This window comes from Camellia sinensis, chromosome 13, assembly GCF_055761805.1.
Source record: "Camellia sinensis isolate YWXY chromosome 13, ASM5576180v1, whole genome shotgun sequence".
Taxonomy (NCBI): Eukaryota; Viridiplantae; Streptophyta; class Magnoliopsida; order Ericales; family Theaceae; genus Camellia; species Camellia sinensis.
The window spans coordinates 125,939,864-125,966,678 of NC_138973.1; the positions used below are offsets into that span (position 1 = coordinate 125,939,864).

At 35.7% G+C, this 26,815-nt stretch overlaps 1 protein-coding gene and 2 long non-coding RNA genes across 3 annotated transcripts; all 3 read left to right on the forward strand.

Annotated features, from left to right (window-relative positions):
• The first annotated feature begins 2,263 nt into the window (after positions 1-2,263).
• LOC145806011 (uncharacterized) lies at positions 2,264-4,436 on the forward strand. The gene is made up of 2 exons (XR_014348413.1): positions 2,264-3,256; positions 4,157-4,436. It is a non-coding gene; the product is annotated as an uncharacterized LOC145806011 (long non-coding RNA).
• Positions 4,437-10,695: 6,259 nt separating this feature from the next.
• LOC145806012 (uncharacterized) lies at positions 10,696-26,240 on the forward strand. The gene is made up of 3 exons (XR_014348414.1): positions 10,696-11,679; positions 11,903-11,977; positions 25,740-26,240. It is a non-coding gene; the product is annotated as an uncharacterized LOC145806012 (long non-coding RNA).
• Positions 13,648-17,770, forward strand: LOC145806270 (uncharacterized). Its single transcript, XM_082902726.1, has 2 exons — positions 13,648-16,731; positions 16,821-17,770. The coding sequence occupies exons 1-2, from the start codon at positions 16,530-16,532 to the stop codon at positions 17,768-17,770; spliced, it is 1,152 nt and encodes a 383-aa protein (XP_082758852.1). The 5' UTR covers positions 13,648-16,529.
• Positions 26,241-26,815: the final 575 nt, after the last annotated feature.

Here is a 26,815-nt window from a genome sequence, read left to right on the forward strand (position 1 = left end):
CTAATACACATCTATATATCATATGCACCCTTAATTATACAATTTATTTATTTATTTAGTCATGAAATTATCTTAAAATATTTGGTTATACTTCATATAATGTTTGGTTATCAAATTTTTTTTCATAGTCTTTCCCATATATAATATAAACGAGATATATTATTTTGCTTGGTTGTTTGGTATTTCAAATGATTTTAAGAATATGAAATATATACATATCTTATGTATAGTTATACCTAAGTAGTCTACCCAATTTGTATAGTTTCCCCATCCATAAAAAACAAAGGAGAAATTATAAAAAAAAAAAAAGCCCTTACAGATCCCTGTAACATAATAAATTTTAAAATTTTAATATATTCTGTTATTATCTAAAAGGTGCATGGTTTAACGTTTATATTGTTTAGCAAATATCCTTAATACATTATTTCATATTAGAAGTTGTATAGTTACTATATGCTACTATTTGATATTTCATCAGATATGGATAATCATGTTGGAGGTGCAGGAGATTCCCCTGGAATTGGTGGAGGTTCCCTCATTATTGGGGCAACATGTATTTATCTATCTATCTATATTATATATAAAACAAAAATATTTCATAGTTATAAGTTAAGAATTCTAATGGAGTTGTAGGGATTGTAGGGATGTGATGTTTTGGTTTTTTTTTTTTTTTTTCATTGCTAAGTTTATAGAGTTCTCTTTAGAGCTCTATTTTTAGTGGAATGGATAACTACCCTATATAACATTAGGGGTGACCTGTGCGATGTACGAAAAATTATTTTTAAATTGAAAGTTTAATTTTGAGTCTTAATACTTCATGTGTAGAAAATTTTAGCAATTGAAAACTAAATACAAATAAATTTTAAATGAGGTCAATATTAATTTTAAAAACACGTAAGATTGAGACTGTATTGAGAATGTCTATATATAATGGGGAATTCTCTAATTCTCATCTGTATATCATATGCACCCTTAATTATACAATTTATTTATTTATTTAGTCATGATATTATTTTGAAATATTTGGTTATACTTCATATAATGTTTGGTTATGAAATTCTTTTTTATAGTCTTTCCCATATATAATATAAACGAGATATATTATTTTGCTTGGTTGTTTGGTATTTCAAATGATTTTAAGAATATCAAATATATACATATCTTTTGTATAGTTATACTGAAGTAGTCTACCCAATTTGTATAGTTTCCCCATCCATAAAAAACAAAGGAGAAATAATAATAGTAAAAAAAAACCCTTATAGATCCCTGTAACGAAATAAATTTTAAAATTTTAATATATTCTGTCATTATCTAAAAGGTGCATGGTTTAACGTTTATATTGTTTAGCAAATATCTTTAATACATTATTTCATATTAGAAGTTGTATAGTTATTATATGCTACTATTTCATATTTCATCAGATATGGATAATCATGTTGGAGGTGCAGGAGATTCCCCTGGAATTGGTGGAGGTTCCCCCATTATTGGGGCAACAGGTATTTATCTATCTATCTATATTATATATAAAACAAAAATATTTCATAGTTATAAGTTAAGAATTCTAATGGAGTTGTAGGGATTGTAGGGATGTGATGTTTTGGTTTTGTTTTTTTTTTTTTTTTTTCGTTGCTAAGTTTATAGAGTTCTCTTTAGAGCTCTAGTTTTAGTGGAATGGATAACTACCCTATATAACATTAGGGGTGACCTGTGCGATGTACGAAAAATTATTTTTAAATTGAAAGTTTAATTTTGTGTCTTAATACTTCATGTGTAGAAAATTTTAGCAATTGAAAACTAAATACAAATAACTTTTAAATGAGGTCAATATTAAATTTAAAAACACGTAAGATTGAGACTGTATTGAGAATGTCTGTATATAATGGAGAATTCTCTAATACACATCTATATATCATATGCACCCTTAATTATGCAATTTATTTATTTATTTACTCATGACATTATTTTAAAATATTTGCTTATACTTCATATAATGTTTGGTTATGAAATTTTTTTTTTATAGTCTTTCCCATATATAATATAAACGAGATATATTATTTTGCTTGGTTGTTTGGTATTTCAAATGATTTTAAGAATATCAAATATATACATATCTTATGTATAGTTATACCCAAGTAGTCTACCCAATTTGTATAGTTTCCCCATCCATAAAAAACAAAGGAGAAATTGTAAAAAAAAAAAAACCCCTTATAGATCCCTGTAACAAAATAAATTTTCAAATTTTAATATATTCTGTTATTATCTAAAAGGTGCATGGTTTAACGTTTATATTGTTTAGCAAATATCCTTAATACATTATTTCATATTAGAAGTTGTATAGTTACTATATGCTACTATTTGATATTTCATCAGATATGGATAATCATGTTGGAGGTGCAAGAGATTCCCTTGGAATTGGTGGAGGTTCCCCCATTATTGGGGCAACAGGTATTTATCTATCTATATAGCGACCCCGGTCTTTTCTCTTTAAATTATTGTATCCGGACTTAGGTTCCGTGGATCCTGTCATTACTTACTGGTTGTTGTTGTCCTTTAATCTCTTTGTATTTGAAGTATAGGTTGTGTTGGACGGGTCTGTTACAGGTTGGTTGATTTTAGATGCCGATAGGTGATGCCCAGATTTTGGCCTTCACGCTCGAGCGGAAGTTTTAACGCTCGAGCGGTCCCTTCGTTGTTGCTTCTCCGCTCGAGCGGGATTTTTGACGCTCGAGCGGGATTTTCCATCTCCCAGTATTTTGCTCTGCAGTTCTTCCGCTCGAGCGGTAGTTTTTACGCTCGAGCGTGATCCCTTGTTTTTGCTCCTTCGCTCGAGCGGGGAGTTTGACGCTCGAGCGGGTGCAGCGCCTGCAAAACTTCTGGAAGGGTGCAATCGACGCTCGAGCGGCTTTCTTCACGCTCGAGCACGATTCTGTGTCTTACGCTCGAGCGGGGCTTTCTACGCTCGAGCGTAGAGTCGATTATATCAGTCCGTGATTTCACTTTTTGGATCACTTTTTGACCTACTTTTCCTTCATAACCTTCTAAAAACCGCCCCTGGAGTGTTTTTATCTCTCTCTCTCCCTCTACACACCTTCTCTCTTACGATTGATCTACTTAGAGTGAGTTTCTACCTTAGATCCTTTATTAAAAAGTTAGAGTAAGTTGAGGGCTTCGTTTTAATCTGAGAAACTTGGGATTTGGAGCACGTTGGTCTTTGGTCTTCATCTCCATCTTCTCTATACGGTTTATTTTCTTCGAGGTAGGGATTTTCCTACTCCATTTTATATGCTTTGTTCTAAGTTGGGTATTTTGATAGGTTGGGAACACTTTGATAATGTTGGGAAAAAAAAAAAACCCTAGTTGAATTGCTAAATTGATTTGAGTAATTAATTTAAGGAAATTGGGCAATTTGGTTAAATCCATGAAATTGGGGAATTTATTGATTAAATGGTGTAGTTGGTTAATATAAATCACTCGCCTATTGAATTGTTGGTATATTTATTTGTCGAGTCTAGAAATAACTGTTTTGGGCTATCGGTGGAGGATAGTCGTGCTTGTTGTAGACATTGCATGCGGATTAGGGAAAATTGAAACTAATCAATTTGTTTAAGTCATAAATTTAGACTATTGAATTAATACAGAAATTACATGTATTGATTGAGCATTGCATATGCATATTGTTTGGGAGGAGATAGGGGATGTACTCCACGGTTTAGGGGAAGATAGGGGATGGACCTCTAAACCGGATTTTTGTTTGGGAGGAGATAGGGGATGGACTCCATTAGCACCATTTTTATGTGTGCTTATTATATTGAAGTGTTTTACATGATTATTGATACAGCACTAAAATGTGTATCAAATGGGAAGTATGAAGTGTTTTGATATGAGCATGAGTCTCGTTTGTTTTGTTGATAGTGGAAGTAATGTGAATATGATATACAATTCACTGTTGTAAGTTTGGCCAGGTTCTGAGCCAGGTTGATAATAATGGAAAGTGAAATGTGTCTTAGACATTAGTGTCATGAGACTGTTTAATGATAAAATTGATTATCTTAGTTAACCATCTATTGAATGCTATATCTTTATTCAATGCTTATATTTGGTTTAGTATTTTTTCTACTGGGCTGTGGCTCACACTTTATGGGAACATCATTTTCAGGTTCAGGTGATAAGCTACCTCCACAGACTTAGCCTGGAAGGATTTGATGTTTGGGATTTTGAAGACTTGTCTTTAGTTATATGTTTTATTTTGTTATTTTTGAGATTTCATGTAAACATTCAAGCCTAGGGCTTAACTTGTAAATGAGTTAGTACTCATCCTTTTTGTGTCCAAGTGTTAGCTTGGAAAGATGTAAGCCCTTAGGGCATTTATTTTGATGTTGCAGGATGTTACATGTGATGTCTTTCAATAAGAATACTCTGATGAATAATTCAAATGATTCATTTTCTTTTATAAATGCATGTTAATGTTATGGTTATTATGGGTTTATTTTGAGGGCGTTACAATCTATCTATATTTTATGTAAAACGAAAATATTTCATAGTTATAAGTTAAGAATTCTAATGGAGTTGTAGGGATTGTAGGGATGTGATGTTTTGGTTTTGTTTTTTTTTTTTTTTTTTCATTGCTAAGTTTATAGAGTTCTCTTTAGAGCTCTATTTTTAGTGGAATAGATAACTACCCTATATAACATTAGGGGTGACCTGTGCGATGTACGAAAAATTATTTTGAAATTGAAAGTTTAATTTTGAGTCTTAATACTTCATGTGTAGAAAATTTTAGCAATTGAAAACTAAATACAAATAAATTTTAAATGAGGTCAATATTAATGTTAAAAACACGTAAGATTGAGATTGTATTGAGAATGCCTATATATAATGGAGAATTCTCTAATACTCATCTATATATGATATGCACCCTTAATTATACAATTTATTTATTTATTTAGTCATGATATTATTTTGAAATATTTGGTTATACTTCATATAATGTTTGGTTATGAAATTTTTTTTTAGTCTTTCCCATATATAATATAAACGAGATATATTATTTTGCTTGGTTGTTTGGTATTTCAAATGATTTTAAGAATATCAAATATATACATATCTTATGTATATTAATACTGAAGTAGTCTACCCAATTTGTATAGTTTCCCCATCCATAAAAAACAAAGGAGAAATAATATAAAAAAAAAACCCATATAGATCCCTGTGACGAAATAAATTTTAAAATTTTAATATGTTCTGTTATTATCTAAAAGGTGCACGGTTTAACGTTTATATTGTTTAGCAAATATCTTTAATGCATTATTTCATATTAGAAGTTGTATAGTTACTATATGCTACTATTTGATATTTCATCAGATATGGATAATCATGTTGGAGGTGCAGGAGATTCCCCTGGAATTGGTGGAGGTTCCCCCATTATTGGGGCAACAGCTATTTATCTATCTATCTATATTATATATAAAACAAAAATATTTCATAGTTATAAGTTAAGAATTCTAATGGAGTTGTAGGGATTGTAGGGATGTGATGTTTTGGTTTTGTTTTTTTTTTTTTTTTCGTTGCTAAGTTTATAGAGTTCTCTTTAGAGCTCTAGTTTTAGTGGAATGGATAACTACCCTATATAACATTAGGGGTGACCTGTGCGATGTACGAAAAATTATTTTTAAATTGAAAGTTTAATTTTGAGTCTTAATACTTCATGTGTAGAAAATTTTAGCAATTGAAAACTAAATACAAATAACTTTTAAATGAGGTCAATATTAAATTTAAAAACACGTAAGATTGAGACTGTATTGAGAATGTCTATATATAATGGAGAATTCTCTAATACACATCTATATATCATATGCACCCTTAATTATGCAATTTATTTATTTATTTACTCATGACATTATTTTAAAATATTTGCTTATACTTCATATAATGTTTGGTTATGAAATTTTTTTTTTATAGTCTTTCCCATATATAATATAAACGGGATATATTATTTTGCTTGGTTGTTTGGTATTTCAAATGATTTTAAGAATATCAAATATATACATATCTTATGTATAGTTATACCCAAGTAGTCTACCCAATTTGTATAGTTTCCCCATCCATAAAAAACAAAGGAGAAATTGTAAAAAAAAAAAAAACCCTTATAGATCCCTGTAACAAAATAAATTTTCAAATTTTAATATATTCTGTTATTATCTAAAAGGTGCATGGTTTAACGTTTATATTGTTTAGCAAATATCCTTAATACATTATTTCATATTAGAAGTTGTATAGTTACTATATGCTACTATTTGATATTTCATCAGATATGGATAATCATGTTGTAGGTGCAAGAGATTCCCCTGGAATTGGTGGAGGTTCCCCCATTATTGGGGCAACAGGTATTTATCTATCTATCTATATTATATGTAAAACGAAAATATTTCATAGTTATAAGTTAAGAATTCTAATGGAGTTGTAGGGATTGTAGGGATGTGATATTTTGGTTTTGTTTTTTTTTTTTTTCATTGCTAAGTTTATAGAGTTCTCTTTAGAGCTCTATTTTTAGTGGAATAGATAACTACCCTATATAACATTAGGGGTGACCTGTGCGATGTACGAAAAATTATTTTGAAATTGAAAGTTTAATTTTGAGTCTTAATACTTCATGTGTAGAAAATTTTAGCAATTGAAAACTAAATACAAATAAATTTTAAATGAGGTCAATATTAATGTTAAAAACACGTAAGATTGAGATTGTATGGAGAATGCCTATATATAATGGAGAATTCTCTAATACTCATCTATATATGATATGCACCCTTAATTATACAATTTATTTATTTATTTAGTCATGATATTATTTTGAAATATTTGGTTATACTTCATATAATGTTTGGTTATGAAATTTTTTTTTAGTCTTTCCCATATATAATATAAACGAGATATATTATTTTGCTTGGTTGTTTGGTATTTCAAATTATTTTAAGAATATCAAATATATACATATCTTATGTATATTAATACTGAAGTAGTCTACCCAATTTGTATAGTTTCCCCATCCATAAAAAACAAAGGAGAAATAATATAAAAAAAAACCCATATAGATCCCTGTGACGAAATAAATTTTAAAATTTTAATATGTTCTGTTATTATCTAAAAGGTGCACGGTTTAACGTTTATATTGTTTAGCAAATATCTTTAATGCATTATTTCATATTAGAAGTTGTATAGTTACTATATGCTACTATTTGATATTTCATCAGATATGGATAATCATGTTGGAGGTGCAGGAGATTCCCCTGGAATTGGTGGAGGTTCCCCCATTATTGGGGCAACAGCTATTTATCTATCTATCTATATTATATATAAAACAAAAATATTTCATAGTTATAAGTTAAGAATTCTAATGGAGTTGTAGGGATTGTAGGGATGTGATGTTTTGGTTTTTTTTTTTTTTTTCATTGCTAAGTTTATAGAGTTCTCTTTAGAGCTCTATTTTTAGTGGAATCGATAACAACCCTATATAACATTAGGGGTGACCTGTGCGATGTACGAAAAATTATTTTGAAATTGAAAGTTTAATTTTGAGTCTTAATACTTCATGTGTAGAAAATTTTAGCAATTGAAAACTAAATACAAATAAATTTTAAATGAGGTCCATATTGATTTTATAAACACGTAAGATTGAGACTGTACTGAGAATGTCTATATATAATGGAGAATTCTCTAACACACATCTATATATCATATGCACCCTTAATTATGCAATTTATTTATTTATTTAGTCATGATATTACTTTGAAATATTTGGTTATACTTCATATAATGTTTGGTTATGAATTTTTTTTTTTATAGTCTTTCCCATATATAATACAAACGAGATATATTATTTTGCTTGGTTGTTTGGTATTTCAAATGATTTTAAGAATATCAAATATATACATATCTTAAGTATAGTTATACCTAAGTAGTCTACCCAATTTGTATAGTTTCCCCATTCATAAAAAACTGAGAAATTATATAAAAAAAAACCCCTTATAGATCCCTATAACAAAATAAATTTTAAAATTTTAATATATTCTGTTATTATCTAAAAGGTGCATGGTTTAACGCTTATATTGTTTAGCAAATATCCTTAATACATTATTTCATATTAGAAGTTGTATAGTTACTATATGCTAATATTTGATATTTCATCAGATATGGGTAATCATGTTGGAGGGGCAGAAGATTCCCTTGGAATTGGTGGAGGTTGCCCCGTTATTGGGGCAACAGGTATTTATCAATCTATCTATATTATATATGAAACAAAAAAATTTCAGAGTTATAAGTTAAGAATTCTAATGGAGTTGTAGGGATTGTAGGGATGTGATGTTTTGGTTTTGTTTTTTTTTTTTTTTCATTGCTAAGTGTATAGAGTTCTCTTTAGAGCTCTATTTTTAGTGGGATGAATAACTGCCCTATATAACATTAGTGGTGACTTGTGTGATGTAAGAAAAATTATTTTTAAATTGAAATTTTAATTTTGACTCTTAATACTTCATGTGTAGAAAATTTTAGCAATTGAAAACCAAATACAAATAAATTTTAAATGAGGTCAATATTAATTTTAAAAACACGTAAGATTGAGATTGTATTGAGAATGTCTATATATAATGGATAATTCTATAATACACATCTATATATCATATGCACCCTTAATTATACAATTTATTTATTTATTTATTTAGTCATGACATTATTTTGAAATATTTGGTTATACTTCATATAATGTTTGGTTATGAAATTTTTTTTTATAATCTTTCCCATATATAATATAAACGAGATATATTATTTTGCTTTGTTGTTTGGTATTTCAAATGATTTTAAGAATATCAAATATATACATATCTTATGTATAGTTGCACGTAAGTAGTCTACCCAATTTGTATAGTTTCCCCATCCATAAAAAACAAAGGAGAAATTATAAAAAATAAAAAATAACCCTTAAAGATCCCTGTAACAAAATAAAATTTAAAATTTTATCATATTCTGTTATTATCTAAAAGGTGCATGGTTTAACATTTATATTGTTTAGCAAATATCCTTAATACATTATTTCATGTTGGAAGTTGTATAGTTACTATATGCTACTATTTGATATTTCATCAGATATGGATAATCCTGTTGGAGGTGGAGGAGATTCCCCTGGATTTGGTGGAGGTTCCCCCATTATTGGGGCAACCGGTATTTATCTATCTATCTATATTTTATATAAAACAAAAATATTTTAGAGTTATAAATTAAGAATTCTAATGGAGTTGTAGGCATAGTAGGGATGTGAATTTTCGGTTTTGTTTTTTTTTTTTCATTGCTAAGTGTATTAAGCTCTCTTTAGAGCTCTATTTTTCGAGGAATGAATAACTACCCTATATAAAATTAGTGGTGACCTGTGCGATGTACGAAAAATTATTTTTAAATTGAAAATTTAATTTTGAGTCTTAATACTTCATGTGTAGAAAATTTTAGCAATTGAAAACTAAATACAAATAAATTTTAAATGAGGTCAATATTAATTTTCAAAACACGTAAGATTGAGAGTGTGCTGAGAATGTCTATATATAATGGAGAATTCTATAATACACATCTATATATCATATCCTCCCTTAATTATACAATTTTTTTATTTATTTAGTCATGACATTATTTTGAAATATTTGGTTATACTTCATATAATGTTTGGTTATGAAATTTGTTTTTATAGTATTTCCCATATATAATATAAACGAGATTTTGCTTGGTTGTTTGGTATTTCAAATGATTTTAAGAATATCAAATATATACATATCTTGTGTACAGTTGTACCTAAGTAGTCTACCCAATTTGTATAGTTTCCCCATCCATAAAAAACAAAGGAGAAATTATAAAAAATAAAAAAACCCTTAAAGATCCCTGTAACAAAATAAATTTTAAAATTTTAATATATTCTGTTATTATCTAAAAGGTGCATGGTTTTACATTTATATTGTTTAGCAAATATCCTGAATACATTATTTCATGTTAGAAATTGTATAGTCACTATATGCTACTATTTGGTATTTCATCAGATATGGATAATCATGTTGGAGGTGCAGGAGATTCCCTTGGAGTTGGTGGAGGTTCCCCCATTATTGGGGCAACAGGTATTTATCTATCTATCTATATTATATATAAAACCAAAATATTTTAGAGTTCTAAATTAAGAATTCTAATGGAGTTGTAGCGATAGTAGGGATGTGATGTTTTGTTTTGTTTTTTTTTTTTTTTTCATTGCTAAGTGTATGGAGCTCTCTTTAGAACTCTATTTTTAGAGGGATGAATAACTACCCTATATAAAATTAGTGGTGACCTGTGCGATGTACGAAAAATTATTTTTAAAATGAAAATTTAATTTTTTGTCTTAATACTTCATGTGTAGAAAATTTTAGCAGTTGAAAACTAAATACAAATAAATTTTAAATGAGGTCAATATTTATTTTAAAAACACGTAAGATTGAGAGTGTGTTGTGAATGTCTATATTTAATGGAGAATTCTATAATACACATTTATATATCCTATTTACCCTTAATTATACAATTATTTATTTATTTATTTAGTCATGACATTATTTTGAGATATTTGGTTATACTTCGTATATTGTTTGGCTATGAATTTTTTTTTTTTTTTTCCGTTATAACTTAGAATGTATGAAGTTATGTTATGTTTTTTTCCTGTAATTATAAGTTGCATATGGTATGCACGTTTTAAGAAGGTGTATACTCTAATCTTTACCATATATAATATAAACGATATATATTACTTTGCTCTTGGTTGTTTTGTATTTCAAATGATGATTTTAAGAATATCAAATATATAAATATCTTATGTATAGTTGTACCTATGTAGGATGCCTAGCATAGTGGGTAGTATTTATGACTACCCAATTTGTATAGTGAGAGGGTAATTTATATATAAATTGGGCCGAGCTGGGTAATGGGCCGTTGTGGGCCACAGTAAGAAGGGCGGAGTAAAAGGGCCTTGGCGTTAGCCCGGTCCAAGAGAGTCTTGGAGTTAGCCCGGTCTTAGAAAGCCTTATTGTTATCCCGGTCCTGGAGAGATTTGCGGATAGCCCGGTCACCACACTCTGAGTTAGCCCGGTCATGGCATAATGCAGTTAGCTCGGTCAGACCTAACCATTCGTTAGCGCGGCCTATGCACACTATGGATTAGTATGTTTGTACAGAAGAAACCAAGGTACACGCAGTGAAAGGAAGAACCGAGCTAGGTGGAGCTCGGTCTATTCTGCGGCTTTAGCAAGGCCATGTTATCTCGGTTATATTGGGACCCGACCATGGTAAAACCATCTCGCTTGGTTTAAGCAGGGAGGGGGGTGTTGAAGGATAAGCATTATCTTTCAGGAATGTGATTCCAAGGAGGACTCTATATGGAGGAGTAAGAATCCTATTAGGATTGTGCCACGCGGAACCTATAAAAGCTCATAACATCACCTATGGAGAGGTAACACAACTTTGATTCTCGAATACACGGAGCTTTTGTCTATTTGTCTATTTTGCTGACTTAGGCATCGGAGAGGTATTCGGCACACACCCGCCGGCTAGCTCACGTTTGTGTTTTCAGGGAATAAAGCGACGTCGTACGGAGGAGCGCAGACTTGATCAACAAGATTATACAAGAAGGTTTATTTCTTTCCCGTACATATAGTTTCCCCATCCAAAAAAAAAAAAAAAAAAACCCCTAAAGATCCATGTAACAAAATAAATTTTAAAATTTTAATATATTCTGTTATTATCTAAAAGGTGTATGGTTTAACATTTATATTGTTTAGCAAATATCCTTAATACATTTTTTCATGTTAGAGATTGTATAGTTGCTATATGTTACTATTTGATATTTCATCAGATATGGATAATTATGTTGGAGGTGCTGGAGATTTCCCTGGAGTTGGTGGAGGTTCCCCCATTATTGGGGCAACAGGTATTTATCTATCCATCTATATTATATATAAAACAAAAATATTTTAGAGTTCTAAGTAAGAGTTTTAATGTAGGGGTGGTGGGGATGTAATGTTTTGGTCTTTTTTTTTGTTTTTTTCATTGTCAAGTGTATAGAGTTATCTTTAGAGCTATATTTTTAGGGGATGAATAACTACCCTATATAAAATTAGTAGGTGACCTATGCAATGTACGAAAAATTATTTTTAAAATGAAAATTTAATTTTGGGTCTTAATACTACATGTGTAGAAAATTTTAACAATCGAAACCTAAATACAAATAAATTTGCTAATGATTGATAAAATTTTTTGTCACTGTATGTGTAATCCTATGTAGAAGGCTCATAAAAGCAATTTTTTTCAAAGGTATAAAAAAAAAATATGTATTCTCAACCTGAAATCAAATCCTTAATTTTTTTTATGAAAAAAATAAATAAAGACAACAGAAAATTCTATAATATAAAAATTATTACTTGGTTATCAGTGATTAATCATGTGACACAACATAATAACAGTAAATATTTTATTCAAGCCAAATTATTTTTGCATATATTTTTAGGCAGAGCTCATGATTGTGCATTATCAGAAATACTATAAATTCTAAATTTTTATATAAAAATTAATCAAGAAATATCAATAGGTGCCTTAAATATACACAATAATTTTCGTAAATTGTTATTATTTAATATAATACTGCACACTATTTATTATTTGACATTTGTCAATTTATTTTTCAAGGATTTGTACCATATGCACGTTATAACTACAGAAGAAAACTAACTGTTGACCCGTGCAATGCATTTTTTTTCAAAAAATATTTGATGATACAATGTGTGTTATAAAAGAATAAAATATCATTAACAGAATTAATATAAAAAAATGGCATTCAAAAGTTAAATTAATTATCAATGATTATAAATAGAAGTCATAGCCTTAATTGATATATGCGCAAACCGTAATTGTATTCAAGAAGGTTTAATTCCTACTAAATATTATCATAAAACTAGTGAATAACTAAATTCTGCTAATGGAATTCAAATGTATATTAAGTACAAATTATCCAAAGTACATAAAATTAAAATTAAATTATGCTTTTAATTATTTATTTTAATAATATTAGCGCTATCATTATATAAAATTATTACTCCAATACTTATATATATGAATTTTAGTTAAATTATTTGTGTATTGTGATAATTTTAGTTCTATTGTATTATAAAAGTTTAATTATTATATAATAATTTTGTCTGATATATATTAAATTATAAAATAATAAAATAAATATTCATTTAGATATTAAAAATAATAGTTAAATTAGAAGAAGAATTAAAAACATATAATTAAAAGTAATTCTAACTATTTAATTTTCTCTTTTATTCATTTGAAAAATAAAAAAATGTAGAAATAGAAATTATATAAAATTTATTAAAAAAATTAAATATAAATATGTTGTAGTTGAATTATCATATAATAATTTTATATGATATATATATATATTAAATTATAAGATTGTAAAATAAACACTCTTTATCAAATTAACATATCAACTATATAAAAGAAATTCATAATCAAGAAAGAATCACATAATAACATCTAAATCAAAAAAGAAAAAAAATAGTATAATTCAAATTGATATTGGGTATAGAGCGTCCATATAAAATGAAGTAAAATTAATATAATTTAAAATAGATTTGAGTTTGTATAGAACTTTATATGTAATTAAAAAAATACATATTCTCGTGGCTGTTCACCTAACAAAATATGGAGTCTTTCGAGTTCATCCTCTTCCCAAGCATGTAAGGGCCTTCTGAAATTGAAACTCCACCCGGCATGGCTTCTGAGTCTTGAGTCTTGACAGCTAGCCATTCAATGAGATATCATTTTCTATGCATAGTTGATGCAATATAGGGAACTTCAACTTAAGACATGAATCCCTCTCCAATTGTCAATCCAGAACAGGACCCTGTTACCATTTCCAATCTTAATTTCCACATTCTCAACATACAAACTGTGCAACCTTGGATTGGAAACTTTGACAGATACTTCAATTGATGGCAGTCATCTCCCTCATTTTGATCCTTACTTGTTGCAAATAACTTGCTTCCACAATGCATCATCCTCCAAAGCAAATCTCCACAACCATTTCATCAGCATACAATGATTTGCTAACCTGACATCTCTAATCTCAACTCCCCCTTGCTTCTTGTTCATTGTTATCTCTCTCTATATAACCAGATGTACTTTCCTTTTAGACTCAGAATTCCCTCACAAGAATGCTGCTTGTAGCCTGTCAATCTCTTTAGCAACACACTTAGGTAATCTAAATAGAGACATGTAGTAAGTAAGCAACGAGGCCAAAACAAATTTTATGAGAGTTACTCTACCAGCAAATGACAACATTTTCCTTTTCCAACCAATTTTTCTTAAAATTGTCAATATCATGATTTATAAATTTTTACTGACCTATCTGATGATATATAAGCATTTGTCAATTCTAAATGAGGTCAACATTAATTTTAAAAATACGTATGATTGAGAGTGCATTGAGAATGCCTATATATAACAGAGAAATCTATAATACTAATTTACATACCATATGTAACATTTAATTACGCAATTTTTTTTTTCTCTAGTTATTGTGTGAGTGATTTTCCGATCACACTGCCCAACTCAGTATTCAGCTGGAGAACACTAGCAGAATAGATGACACTTGGCTAACTTGTAACAGAAAGAGAAGACTCCGGCGGTGGTTCGTCCACCAAGGGGCACTCCGACGATCAAGTCAGTATATCTCTCAAAGATAATCAATAGTGCTAATCTCACTAGACAGAATATAAATTGCGTACCTTAGACCCATGGGGGTGCCTCTCTTTTATAGAAAACTCAATCCTAGTCCCAATAGGAGCCTAGCTTCAATGGACTCTTGCTTAGTGATTATCCTAGACTCTCCAAGAGATAAAGATAAACTCCCCAAGAGTGTTATCCTTATCTATGCTATAGTCCCTCCTCTTTCTAGGACTCTTATGCCTTATCCGCTTATCTCAGATTCCGATATCTTCGGAGATAACATCGGCCTTGTCGAGATCACCTCGGCGTCATGTCCTGGACACGTGGCACCTCGGCTGACACGTCAGCGCCACCTTTGCCACGTGTTGGGACTCATAAAATATATCCTCACAACTGCCCTCTAGGTTCTATTACCTCGGCATTCTGAGGTGATGGAACCTATATCAGTACCTCATGCTAATTCATCGGGTTAATCCGAGATCATCATCGTAGGCCGACATGTTTTCTTAAAGATCAAGAATTCTAAGTACTCTTCCTTGTTTGTGAGCAGTCGTGCACAAATAACTCAGCTATTTCAGCCACACGTCTTCTTCTTACTAGATCGTACTCCGGACGTGCTTGTAGATCGTTTTTGTGCCTGTATGCGCCGCTTGACGGATTCGTTTTTCTAGAATCATTAATTTCCTTTTTGCTGCCGTTTCAAGTTTAATCAAAACTCTTTCTTTTCCCCCGTCTTTTCACTTTACTCTTTCGTGTTTGAAGCTCTTTCTTTCCCTTTCTTGCTTTACCCTTCGAAATCCTCCATTGCTCAAGCTTCCAAAGTTCTGCAGCCACTGGCGTTCGCTTTCTTCGACTAGGTTCGTGCTGATTCTCCGGTCCGCCATCATCGTCTGACCTCGGCAATATTTAACACCGGCTTCGTTCTTCCTTTGGTAATATACTATTCCTTCTTATTTCAGTTTCTTAATTTTTTCTTGAACTTGTTGCCATTACTACTTTGCTTAAACATTCGATCTTGTGAATCATTCATTTGAATGTGTTTTTTCCACGATTTTGCCCTTGCCCATATCTTGAACACACACACTGTTTCACCACTTCCCTGTATTTTTTCCACTGTTCTTGGCCCTATACTTCTTGTATTCTTTATGCTCTTGATAGACCATCTCTGTTCTTGATTCTGAAACTCAGTTCTTGTTTTCTGTTTTTTGTGTCTTTTCCAGATTCGTGCCTTCAGTCTTTGTTTCCATAGACTTAGGTTTGGGATTTGTCTGTAGAACCCACAATTTAGGGCAAAACTGAAACATCCCTTACAAATTTCTGCACCAGCTCAAACCTAGGTTTTTTGCCGAGGTCCCAATAACCCTTTTTGAAACATCTTATTTTTGAAATCCAATACCTTTAGTTATTCCGATATTATGGGTATGTGGAAACATCGGGTAGACACCCCCTCAAAGCTAGAATTTTTAGGCAAGAGTTTGAAATCCCAGCCGATGTCAATTTGAGGTTGGCTGGGGATAATGACTCCATCATGCCTACAGACAACTCCATGCCCTTCCCTGTGGTTGCTTTTATTGAGTGTGGACTTCGGTTTCCACTTGACCCCTTTTTTTCATCAAATCCTTCACTTCTATAAGTTGAACCCAATGTAACTCGTCATCAATTCTTACCGAGTTATTGCTGGTACCATAGCTTTAGTCAAACAAGAGAATGCCAAGATTACGCTTGCCGATTTCTAGTACTATTATACCATGTGTCGCCTTAGAAAAGACACAAACTATGTCTTTTACCTCAAGCTGAGATCCACTGAATATAAAATCGTAGCCGACCTCTCAGACTCCAACAAGGGCGCTGGAGACGATTACTTCATCGTCTTGGGCAATTGGGAGTTTCAGCCAAACGATGACCTCCATCTTTATCCCTTAAGCCGAACAGTTCTTGGGGAAGGAGCTGGTAAGGGCCACCCTTCATAAGTTTTCTTATCTTCTTGCATAAAGTTTTCAATATTCTGTTCTAATGTCTGTGCTGTTCTATCTTTGCAGTTCTTCCTCAGCCTCCAAAAAACTTTCGCCAATCCTTCTTCCCCAGCAAGGATTTGAAGAAGCTACTGAACCTTCCGGTTCACAAACGGAAGGCGCCTTTGCTTCTCAACTTTATCCCAACTTATAAGTCAGCTCTGCCCAACGTCCCTAAGAGGAAGAAGAAAAGCCTTTCTCCACCTTCTGCTACAACTCCACAGACTGTGTCCACATCTCAGACAGATCAAGGGTCAACTTCCGATCCAGCTGATCAGCCATCAACCTCGGCTCCATACTTGATTCCAATATCACAACGCCACCGCCGAACAGTTTTTACTGCCGAGATAGGTCGCCCAAAACCAATTGCAAAAGATCTCTTGGCTAGCATCCCTTCTGATGTTGATGCACAACCAACACAAACCCTGCCTCCTCCAAAGCCAAAGCGAATCAAGAAGGCTCAACCAAAGGCTAAGGTAACTCAGACTGAATCTGTGGATACTTTGTCGATCTCCAAGTTGGCTAAGAGTGACAAATCTCAACCCTCTGCTGGGAAGAGGCGCTCTGAAGCCCAGCCATCAGAATCCCCAAAATCAAAAAAGCCGAGGTCATCTTCTGCGACCACCTCGGGGTCTAAAAAGAATGATGCCCCCTGGGCTCCAAAAATTACTCTGGAAGATAAGCCAGTCATGGCTAACGATAGTGCAGATGACATCAACATCGGCGTAGCCCTCAGTACTGCTCTGCTCCTCCCCGACGATCTTAATCGAAACGCCGAAATGAGCGAGTACGAAAACTACACTTTGATGCTTCAACGTTCTGTTCAAGTAAGTGTCTTTCATCTGGCACCTTTTTCCTTTACTCTCATACTTAGAAATTTTCTAATAACTTCTGTTTTATTCAATTTCAGGCCATCCAGCATGCCCATTCTCTCTCAGTTCAATCTTTCGAAAATCGAGAAAAGTTGGCCGAGATGAAGAAGAAGTTCTCTACTCTTCAAAAAACCAACAAGAGTTTACAATCAAAGATGAAAAAGTTGGAGGACCAAGCCGAGGTTGCAATCAAAGCCGAAACTAACGCTGAAGAGAAGGCTGAATTTGCAGAAGCCATCAGAAAGGTTTCTGAGTCCCAAAGAAAAGAGGCCGAGGAGAAGATGGCCCAAGCCGAAAAAGAGCTTCAAGAAGCCTTGGCCACCAAAGAGGTTGAAATCAAAGATGCCGATGAGAAGGCATATGCTCAAGGTATGGCTGATGTCACGGAGGCTTATGAAATTCAAGTGAAGCAGGCATGCAACAAGGGTTTCACCCTTGGTTGGATGTCTCTTCTAAAGAAGCTTGAGGTCCCCGAGGACTCGCCACTTCGGAAAGCCGACGCCATTCCTCTTCCATTCCCTCCAACTCCTTCACCAACTTAATCCGATGACAAATCTGAATCTGAAGACAAGACCCTGGTGAGAAAACCCAAGGAAGCAACTGGGGCCAAGTCTCCTCCTCAAAATGAGCAAGTCCTAGACTTGACTCAAGATGAGGAGGATGAGGAGGTTCGCCAAGAAGCTGCTCCTGAGAAAGTTTTATGCAATGTCTCCCTTGCCGACAAGAGTATTGATGAAACCTTGCAAGAAATTGATGCTGAGCTTGCGGCAGAAAAGGTGGCCGAGATGGCTTTTCAACAGCCTTCCGAGGTCCAAACCCAGCCTGTTGTTGATGCTGAGGAATCTTAATTTCAATGTCTTTTCTTTTGTACTTTGTTTTTCTTTGTTTTTGAAACAATGTAAGCCCTCCGTATGGCCGATGTGCCCTCTCTTTGTTGAATGCTAATACAACTTTCCTTCACTGAGTGCTTGTACCTTTGTCTTTTCTTGATTGCTTTTAAGTGATTCTATACTTAGAATATTCTGCATGTCTTTCACATACTCTTCCTTCTTTGTATAATTTTCTCGGGGTGACACACCACGGATAGCCAAACTTCTCGGTTTAACTTAGCTTGTAAACTTTTAACAAGTGTTGAACATCATACTGGTTAACTCAACTTGTAAATTGCTACAAATTTCAACAAGCGTTTAAACAATAATCTGGGTTTAACTTTGGCTTATAAATTGTTACGAATTTCAACAAGTGTTAAACAATGATCTCGGTTTAACTTCAACTTGTAAATTGTCCACAAATTTCAACAAGTGTTTAAACAATGATTTCTGTTTAACTTCAACTTGTAAATTGTCCACAAATTTCAACAAGTGTTAAGCAATGATTTCAATTTAACTTAACTTGTAAATTGTCCACAAATTTCAACAAGTGTTAAACAATGATTTCGGTTTAACTTCAACTTGTAAATTGTTCATAAATTTCAACAAGTGTTAAACAATGATTTCGGTTTAACTTAACTTGTAAATTGTCCACAAATTTCAACAAATGTTAAACAATGATTTCAGTTTAACTTCAACTTGTAAATTGTCTGCAAATTTCAACAAGTGTTAAACATCTTTGTCTTCTCTCTGTCCTCTAATGTGAACCTGAGTTCCACTTGGGTTCTCATTATTTATGCATTCCAGAAACAACATTATGAATCTTTATCAGTCACAAGTGTTGAGAATCTTGCTAAAATTTTATTTATGACGTCGGCAAAAAATAAGTCAAATCTCAATGATAGAAAAATTTCAGGTTACAAGTGTTCCAAGGTCTTGGCAACTCTTTGCCCTCATTATCTTCAAGTCGATATGCCCCATTGCCCAGCACCGAGATGATTCTGTAGGGTCCTTCCCAATTTAGGCCAAGTTTGCCCTCTCTGGGATCCTTCTTGTTGCCGACGACTTTTCTTAGGACGAGGTCACCAATCTAAAATTCTCTTGGATTAACCTTCTTGTTATAAGCTCTGGCAAGCTGTTGTTGGTATGCTGCGAACTGAATTGCAGCTTTCTCCCTTCGTTCTTCTAGAAGATCTAGATCTCGGGCTAAGAGTACATCATTAGTTCCATTCTCTACCCCCTGGGTTCTGATCCCAGGGATGCCGACCTCCAGTGGAATGACTGCTTCTGTGCCATAAGCCATGGCAAAGGGAGATTCCCCTGTTGATCTTCTCGGCGTAGTCCGATATGCCCAGAGTACATTGGTTAGTTCGTCTACCCACTTTCCTTTTGCTGCCTACAGCCTCTTTTTTATCCCATTCAAAATTACTTTGTTGGATGCTTCTGCTTGTCCATTGCTTTGTGGAAAGCTTGGGGTTGAAAAGTAGTTCTTGATCTTGAACTTTACACAGAAGTTCTTGATTAGTTTACTGTCAAATTGAGTTCCATTGTCTGTAACAATTGCTCTTGGAATCCCAAACCTGGTGATAATGTTTTTCCAAATGAAGTTCTTCACATCCACATCTCGGATCTTGGCAAGAGGTTTGGTTTCTATCCATTTTGTGAAGTAATCCGTTGCTACCAGTAAGTACTTTCTTTGTCCAGTTGCTTAGGGTAATTGCCCAATGAGATCCATGCCCCATTAGGAAAATGGCCAAGGACTGGATACAGGGTTCAAGTCAGCAGTTGGCTGGTGTATCAAAGGTGTAAACCTTTGGCATTGTTCACACTTCTTCACGTAGGCTTCTGCATCTTTTTGCATGTAAGGCCAGCAATACCCCTGGGTGATGGCCCTATGAGCGAGTGATCTGCCCCCGGTGTGGCTTCCACAAATTCCTTCATGAATTTCATATAAAAAATCTTCAACTTGTAAAGGATGTACGCACCTTAAAAGGGGTCCAGTAAAGGACCTTTTGTAGAGATGTCCTTCTACTGTCAGACTGAATCTTGCCAACTTCAATCTGATCTTGTGTGCCTTCTTGCGATCATCTGGCAACTTTCCTTCTTTTAGGAACGCAACAATTGCGTCCATCCAGCTTGGTCCCGTGTCTACGCACATTGCTTCATCCTCTGTGGTTACTGGTTCAATGCTCTGGCCCGATAGGTAGTCAATCATTATTGTCATTGCTTTTCCAAGTTGTACTGCACTAGCTAGGTTGGCCAACGCATCGGCGTGGTTGTTATCATCTCGGCTTACCTGAAGTAGTCGGCAGTTCTGAAACAAGGCTGACAATCTGATGACTTCCTTTGTGTAGGCCGACATTCGTTCATCTCGGGCTGCAAACTCGCCTGTTGTCTGGTTAACTATTAGTTATGAATCACAAAAAACTATTACCTCATCTGTTTGCACTGTTACTGCCAACTTCAGTCCTGCAATGAGTGCTTCATACTCTGCTTCATTGTTTGAGGCCTGGAACCCCAAACGAATTGACTGTTCTAGTACCTACCCATCTGGGGATATCAATACTACTCCTACCCCTGCTCCCTGTCGATTTGAACTCCCAACAACGAACAGTCAAAAGGAGTCGCTGATGTAAATGCTGTAGGGTCAGAGTTTTTCTTCTTTCTTTTGTTCTTTCGCCTTTGCCTAGGCTTCTCCTTGCTTGTCTGGACATCGTTCATCCTGGCTCAACGGAGCCCGATGTTTGATAGATTCTGGTGTGAACTCAGCCACGAAGTCGGCCATAACCTGGCCTTTAATTGCTGTCCTTGGCCTGTACTCCAGGTCATACTGGCCTAGGGTGACTGCCCACCTGGCTATTCTTCCTGTCAGGTCTCCTTGTTGCAGTAAGGACTTCAAGGGGTGCTCTGTTAGCACCATAATTTTATAGGCCTGGAAGTAATGGTTCAACTTCTTTGAAGCCATTACTAAAGCTAGTGCCAATTTCTCTAAGGGTAGATACCTCGTTTCTGTATCTGCTAGGGTTTTACTTACATAGTAAATAGCCCTTTGCTCCCACTTTTCTTCTCGGATTAGTACTGCACTTATCGCATGTTCCGAAATGGCTAAGTACAGGAACAACTTCTCCCCAGGTTCTAGATTTGTAAGAACTGGAGCTATGGTCAAGTACTTCTTCAGGTCGGTCAAAGCGGCTTGGCATTCTTCTGTCCACGGGAAGTCTATGGCTTTCTTTACCAAGTTGAAGAAAGTTTGCACTTATCTGAGCTCCTGCTGATGAATTTGTTCAGGGCTGCGGCCCTTCCAGTTAGTATCTGCACCAGTTTTGCCGACGTCGGACTCTTCAACTCTAGGATGGCCTTGATTTGATCTGGGCTGGCCTCGATGCCCCTTCTAGTCACCAGGTATCCTAAGAACTTACCAGATCCAACTCCAAATGCACACTTCGATGCATTGAGTCGGAGCTTATATGTTTTAAGGATTTCAAAGACTGTTTTTAGATCGGCGAGATGACCCTCAGGCTCCTTGGTCTTGACGACCATGTCGTCGATGTAGACTTCTACTGTTCGGCCAATCAGGTGTTTGAACATTTTGGTTACCAGCCTTTGGTAAGTTGCTCCTGTATTTTTCAACCCGAGAGACATTACTCTGTAACGGTACAGGCCTTTTGGGGTGATGAACGCGGTCTTCTTTTCGTCTGGGGGGTAAATGGCTATCTGGTGGTATCCCCTGTAGGCGTCTAGGAAGCTCATTCTTCCATGCCCTGAAGTGGCATCTACTAGCTGGTCAATCTTGGGTAGAGGAAAGCTGTCTTTGGGATAGGCTTTGTTGAGGCTGGCGAAGTCTATGCATACCCTCCATTTACCGTTCTTCTTCTTTACCACTACTGTATTGGATAGCCATGTCGGGTAGTGAACTTCTCTAATGGCCTTGGCCTCCAGAAGTCTGTCTACTTCTTCCTCTATTGCTTCGACGTGCATCAACGTCGGTCTTCTGGCTCGTTGAATTACAAGTTTGGCCGACCTGTCAACATTCAATTTGTGGCAAGTGACCTCGGGATCAATTCCAGGCATTTCGTAAGGTGTCCAAGCAAACACCTCAATATTTGCTCTAAAAAAAGTTTCCAACTTTTTTCCCTCTTCTTTGGCTAAGCTCGAGCCGAGAAGAAAGAAGCGTTCTTCATCCCCATCCTGGACGAGGATTTTCTTCAGTGCCTCTTCACTCTTCTCGGCTGGCTCCTTGCCGACGTCTTCTAGGACTTCCACGTCCTCATCTTCAATTTCTGCCTTTTCTGGCTCTCGTATGCTGCAGGTAGATTTCATTGCTGCCACGGAGCAATTCTTTGCTTGTAGCTGATCGCCTCTGACTTCCTCTATCCCATGCTCTGTTGGGAATCACAATAGTTGATGCAATGTTGAGGGAACTACCCCCATTGCATGCAAGCATGGCCTTCCCAAGATGATGTTGTAAGGGGAGGGTGTGTCGATGATGGTGAATTCTGTCTTGATCTTCCTGGTGCCAGCCTGTACCTCCAAGCTTACTGTTCTAAGTGGCCATGTCGGCGTTGCACTGAACCCAACCATTGGGCCATTGGATTGTTCCATATCATCTGGGTGGAGGCCAAGCTCCTTGTAACATCAGACGTACATGATGTCACAGGAGCTGCCTCGGTCAATCAGGATGCGTTTCACTTGGCACTCCCCAACCTGGAGGGATACTACCAAGGGATCATTATGTGGATGCTGGACCATCTCTAGGTCGGCTTCAGTAAAGGTTATCATTGGTCCCTGGCACTCTTCTGCCCGATGTCTTTTCTCCCCGACTTGGTAGACATGTTGTAGGTGTTTTACCTTCTGGGTCTCTTCTCGGATTTCGTTTTCGTTGACCTTCGAGTGGATTACGTTGATTACTCGAGGTCTTCCTGTCTGCGGCTGCTGTGCTGGGGGAGGTGGGGATGCTGGTGCCTGAGGCAATCTTGCTCGTTCTTCCCTTGTCCTGGTCTCATCGATAAGGTCTCTCAGATGTTCTTGTCTCACCAAGTCTTCCAAATGTGTTTTTAGGGCTCTACAACCCTGAGTTGTATGCCTATCTTCATTGTGGTAGGCACAATGCCTGCCAATGGTTCTTCCCATGAATTCTCCTGGAGTCCTCTTGGTGTTTTGAAATAGGGTTGGTTCCGAATTTGATCCAGGACTTTGTAAATTGGGATTCAGAACACAGTTGTTACTGCCTGTGTGGCCCTCAGTTCTGCTTCTTGTTTGTTCAATTCATTATTACCTCGGCCTCGCCTCGACGAGCCGTTTCCTTTCTCTTGTTTTATCTCCTTAGCCCTCGATGTGTCTTCTTCGACTCTAGCATACTTTTCGATTCTTGCCATGAGCTCTTCCATACTTTTTGGCAATGTCTTTGCCAAAGACTTTCGTAGTGGACAGTTTTCTTTCAGGCCGTTCTTGAAAGATACGACCGCCACCTCTTGTTTACATTCGGGTATTTGATTGAGCACCTCATAGTATCTTTTTGCATAGGCCCTAAGGCCTTCATCCTTGCTGATCTTTAGAGCCATCAATGCGTCCACCCTTAATGGCTGCAGCTTGTTTGTCATGAACCTGGCCACAAACATCTCGGCCAGGCCTTCCCAAGTCTTCACGCTTCCCTTCGGTAGTTTGTGGAACCAATCTGAAGAAATCTCCCTGAAGGATGAGGGAAACACTTTACAGAGCAACAGCTCGTTCCCACTATACAATGCCATTGAGTTCAAATATAGTCCAACGTAGAAGTTGGGGTCTAACTTACCATCGTATATTTGAAACCACGGCATGCTGAATCTCTTCGGCGCCTCAAACCTGTCTAATTCCACCGGGAATGGTGTTCTCGGCTTATCTGGGAAGGTTACCTCGGCGTAGGCATTCTGTTTCTTCCTCTTGAGGTAATCTCTTAAGTCTTCTTTGCTCCGTCCAGGAGCCCGGCTATCTCTTACTTTCAGTCTTTTTGGTGCGCTACTTTCAGCTTTGTGTTGAGTCCTTTTTGATCCCTCTCCATGAGTTGTGTCGAAGCACAGTGCCTGCCCCTGAACATGCCAATGTCCTTTGGGGCCTGCATTCTCTGTGCGGTGCGTCCTTCGTGATTCTTCTCTTTTTGACTCTTTTCGTCCGACTTCCCTAGAAGGTCGGTGAGAGTATCTTTCACTTCCGTTGTGCTGAGGGGCTACGAGGATTGTTTTCTGCCCTCCCTTCTGGGCATTGGCCGCTGGGATCGGCGTGTCCTGCAGTGGAAACAGTGGCTGCATGACGTTATTTTGCATCATAAAATTGACGACCGACTGTAGGTCTGCCAATTTGTTTCCATCTCTTTTACCTCTTCGTCCCTCCGTAGGCACCTATCCTTCCAAACCTGGAGGTCGTCCTCGTTGTAGTACCTGCTTTGATAAGGTTTCTTGGGTGCATTGCCAGTTTGGCCGATGTCTTTCGCTCTGTGATTCTGGTCACGAGTTTTTGCATTGCATTCGTCTCCTGTGATATCAAGGTCAATAGGTCTTCCACTCCCAGCAGGAGTGTTGTCCCCAATCTTTTCCTTCTGTCCGTTACTGGCCATCTATTCTACTTTCTTTCCCACAGACGGCGCCAAATTGTGGGAGTGATTTTCCGATCACACTACCCAACTCAGTATTCAGCTGGAGAACACTGGCAGAATAGATGACACCTGGCTAACCTGTAACAGAAAGAGAAGACTCCGGCGGTGGATCGTCCACCCGGGGGCACTCCGACGATCAAGTCAGTATATCTCTCAAAGATAATTAATAGTGCTAATCTCACTAGACAGAATATAAATTGCGTACCTTAGACCCATGGCGGTGCCTCTCTTTTATAGCAAACTCAATCCTAGTCCCAATAGAAGCCTAGCTTCAATGGACTCTTGCTCAGTTCTTATTCTGGACTCTCCAAGAGATAAAGATAAACTCCCTAAGAGTGTTATCCTTATCTATGCTATAGTCCCTCCTCTTTCTAGGGCTCTTGTGCCTTATCCGCTTATTTCGGATTCCGATATCTTCGGAGATAACCTCGGCCTTGCCAAGATCACCTCGACATCATGTCCTGGACACGTGGCACCTCGGCTGACACGTCGGCGTCACCTTTGCCACGTGTTGGGACTCATAAAATATATCCCCACAATTATGACATTATTTTGAGATCCTTGTTGTTTATTGTAGCACCGCATGCCAACAATGATCAAGGAGAACTGTGGAACATTCCAGGGCCTATCCCCGACAATTTTGAGGTAATTGGGGCAGACTTTGACCTGGCTGCAATTTTGCTAGAACTTGGTGATGATGTCCTAGAGCAACCTGTTATTGGTGAGCAAGGTATGGATATAAACAAAATATATATTTTTTTTACTAATTAAACATATTCCTTTTAGCAATAATTAGGTATAAGGGTATATTACTATAGCATTTAAAAAAAGAAGAGAAGAGAGATATGCCATATAAAAAAAGAGAAAAAAAAATTGAACGTAAACACTACTTTTATATATATATATATATATATGTGTGTGTGTGTGTGTGTGTGTGTGTGGTTTTAAATTCAATTGACTACGTGATTATCGTATACGTTAGCTTTTCGAAGACAGTCTTTCTATTTCCCCAAGAGGCTTTCTTGTTCTGTTATTTGAACTCAATATATATAATTTTTAATATAAGTGGAGGTGTAAATTTGGCCCGACTTGGCTTGGCTCGGCTCAGGCTTGGGTCGGCCCATATTGGGGCTCGTGGGGCCTTGCCAAAATTTGGGCCGGGCTGGGCCGTAATTAGGCCTAAGCCCATGGGGTATTTGGGTGTTGGGTAGGTCTGAACAATTTTGTTTTGTTTTTTTTTTTTATTTTTTCCACTAAAAGCTTATTATTTTCCACTAAAAATGACACTGGGCCTTGGACGGGTCAAGCCTCGGGCCAAGTTTTGAGCAGGCCAATGGGCCGGGCTAGGCTTCAAAATGACGGCCCAAGCCCAAGCCCAGGGTCTCTAGCCTGGCTCGGGTCTGGGCCTAATCAAGCTAGGCCCACCCTAGGCCACGGGCGGGTGGCTGCTGACCATTTTTACACTCCTATAAGTAAGGCAACATAGAAGCAAATGTTTACCTACAAATCCATTTGATATATAATTTTTAATGCAAGGCTTTAACCACGAATTGAAGCAAATGTTTAGTCACAAATCCATTGAGTATATAATTTTTAATGCAACGAAGGCATCAACATATAGAGTTGCAAACGAGTCAAGCCAAACTTTGCTGA

What these genes read in the sequence shown, in the direction of transcription:
- LOC145806270 (XM_082902726.1), top strand. Translation starts at nt 16,530, where the DNA reads ATGTGTCGCCTTAGAAAAGACACAAACTATGTCTTTTACCTCAAGCTG. An exon ending in AGTTCTTGGGGAAGGAGCTG is followed by an intron (nt 16,732 to 16,820) that starts GTAAGGGCCACC and finishes CTATCTTTGCAG; the next exon opens with TTCTTCCTCAGCCTCCAAAA.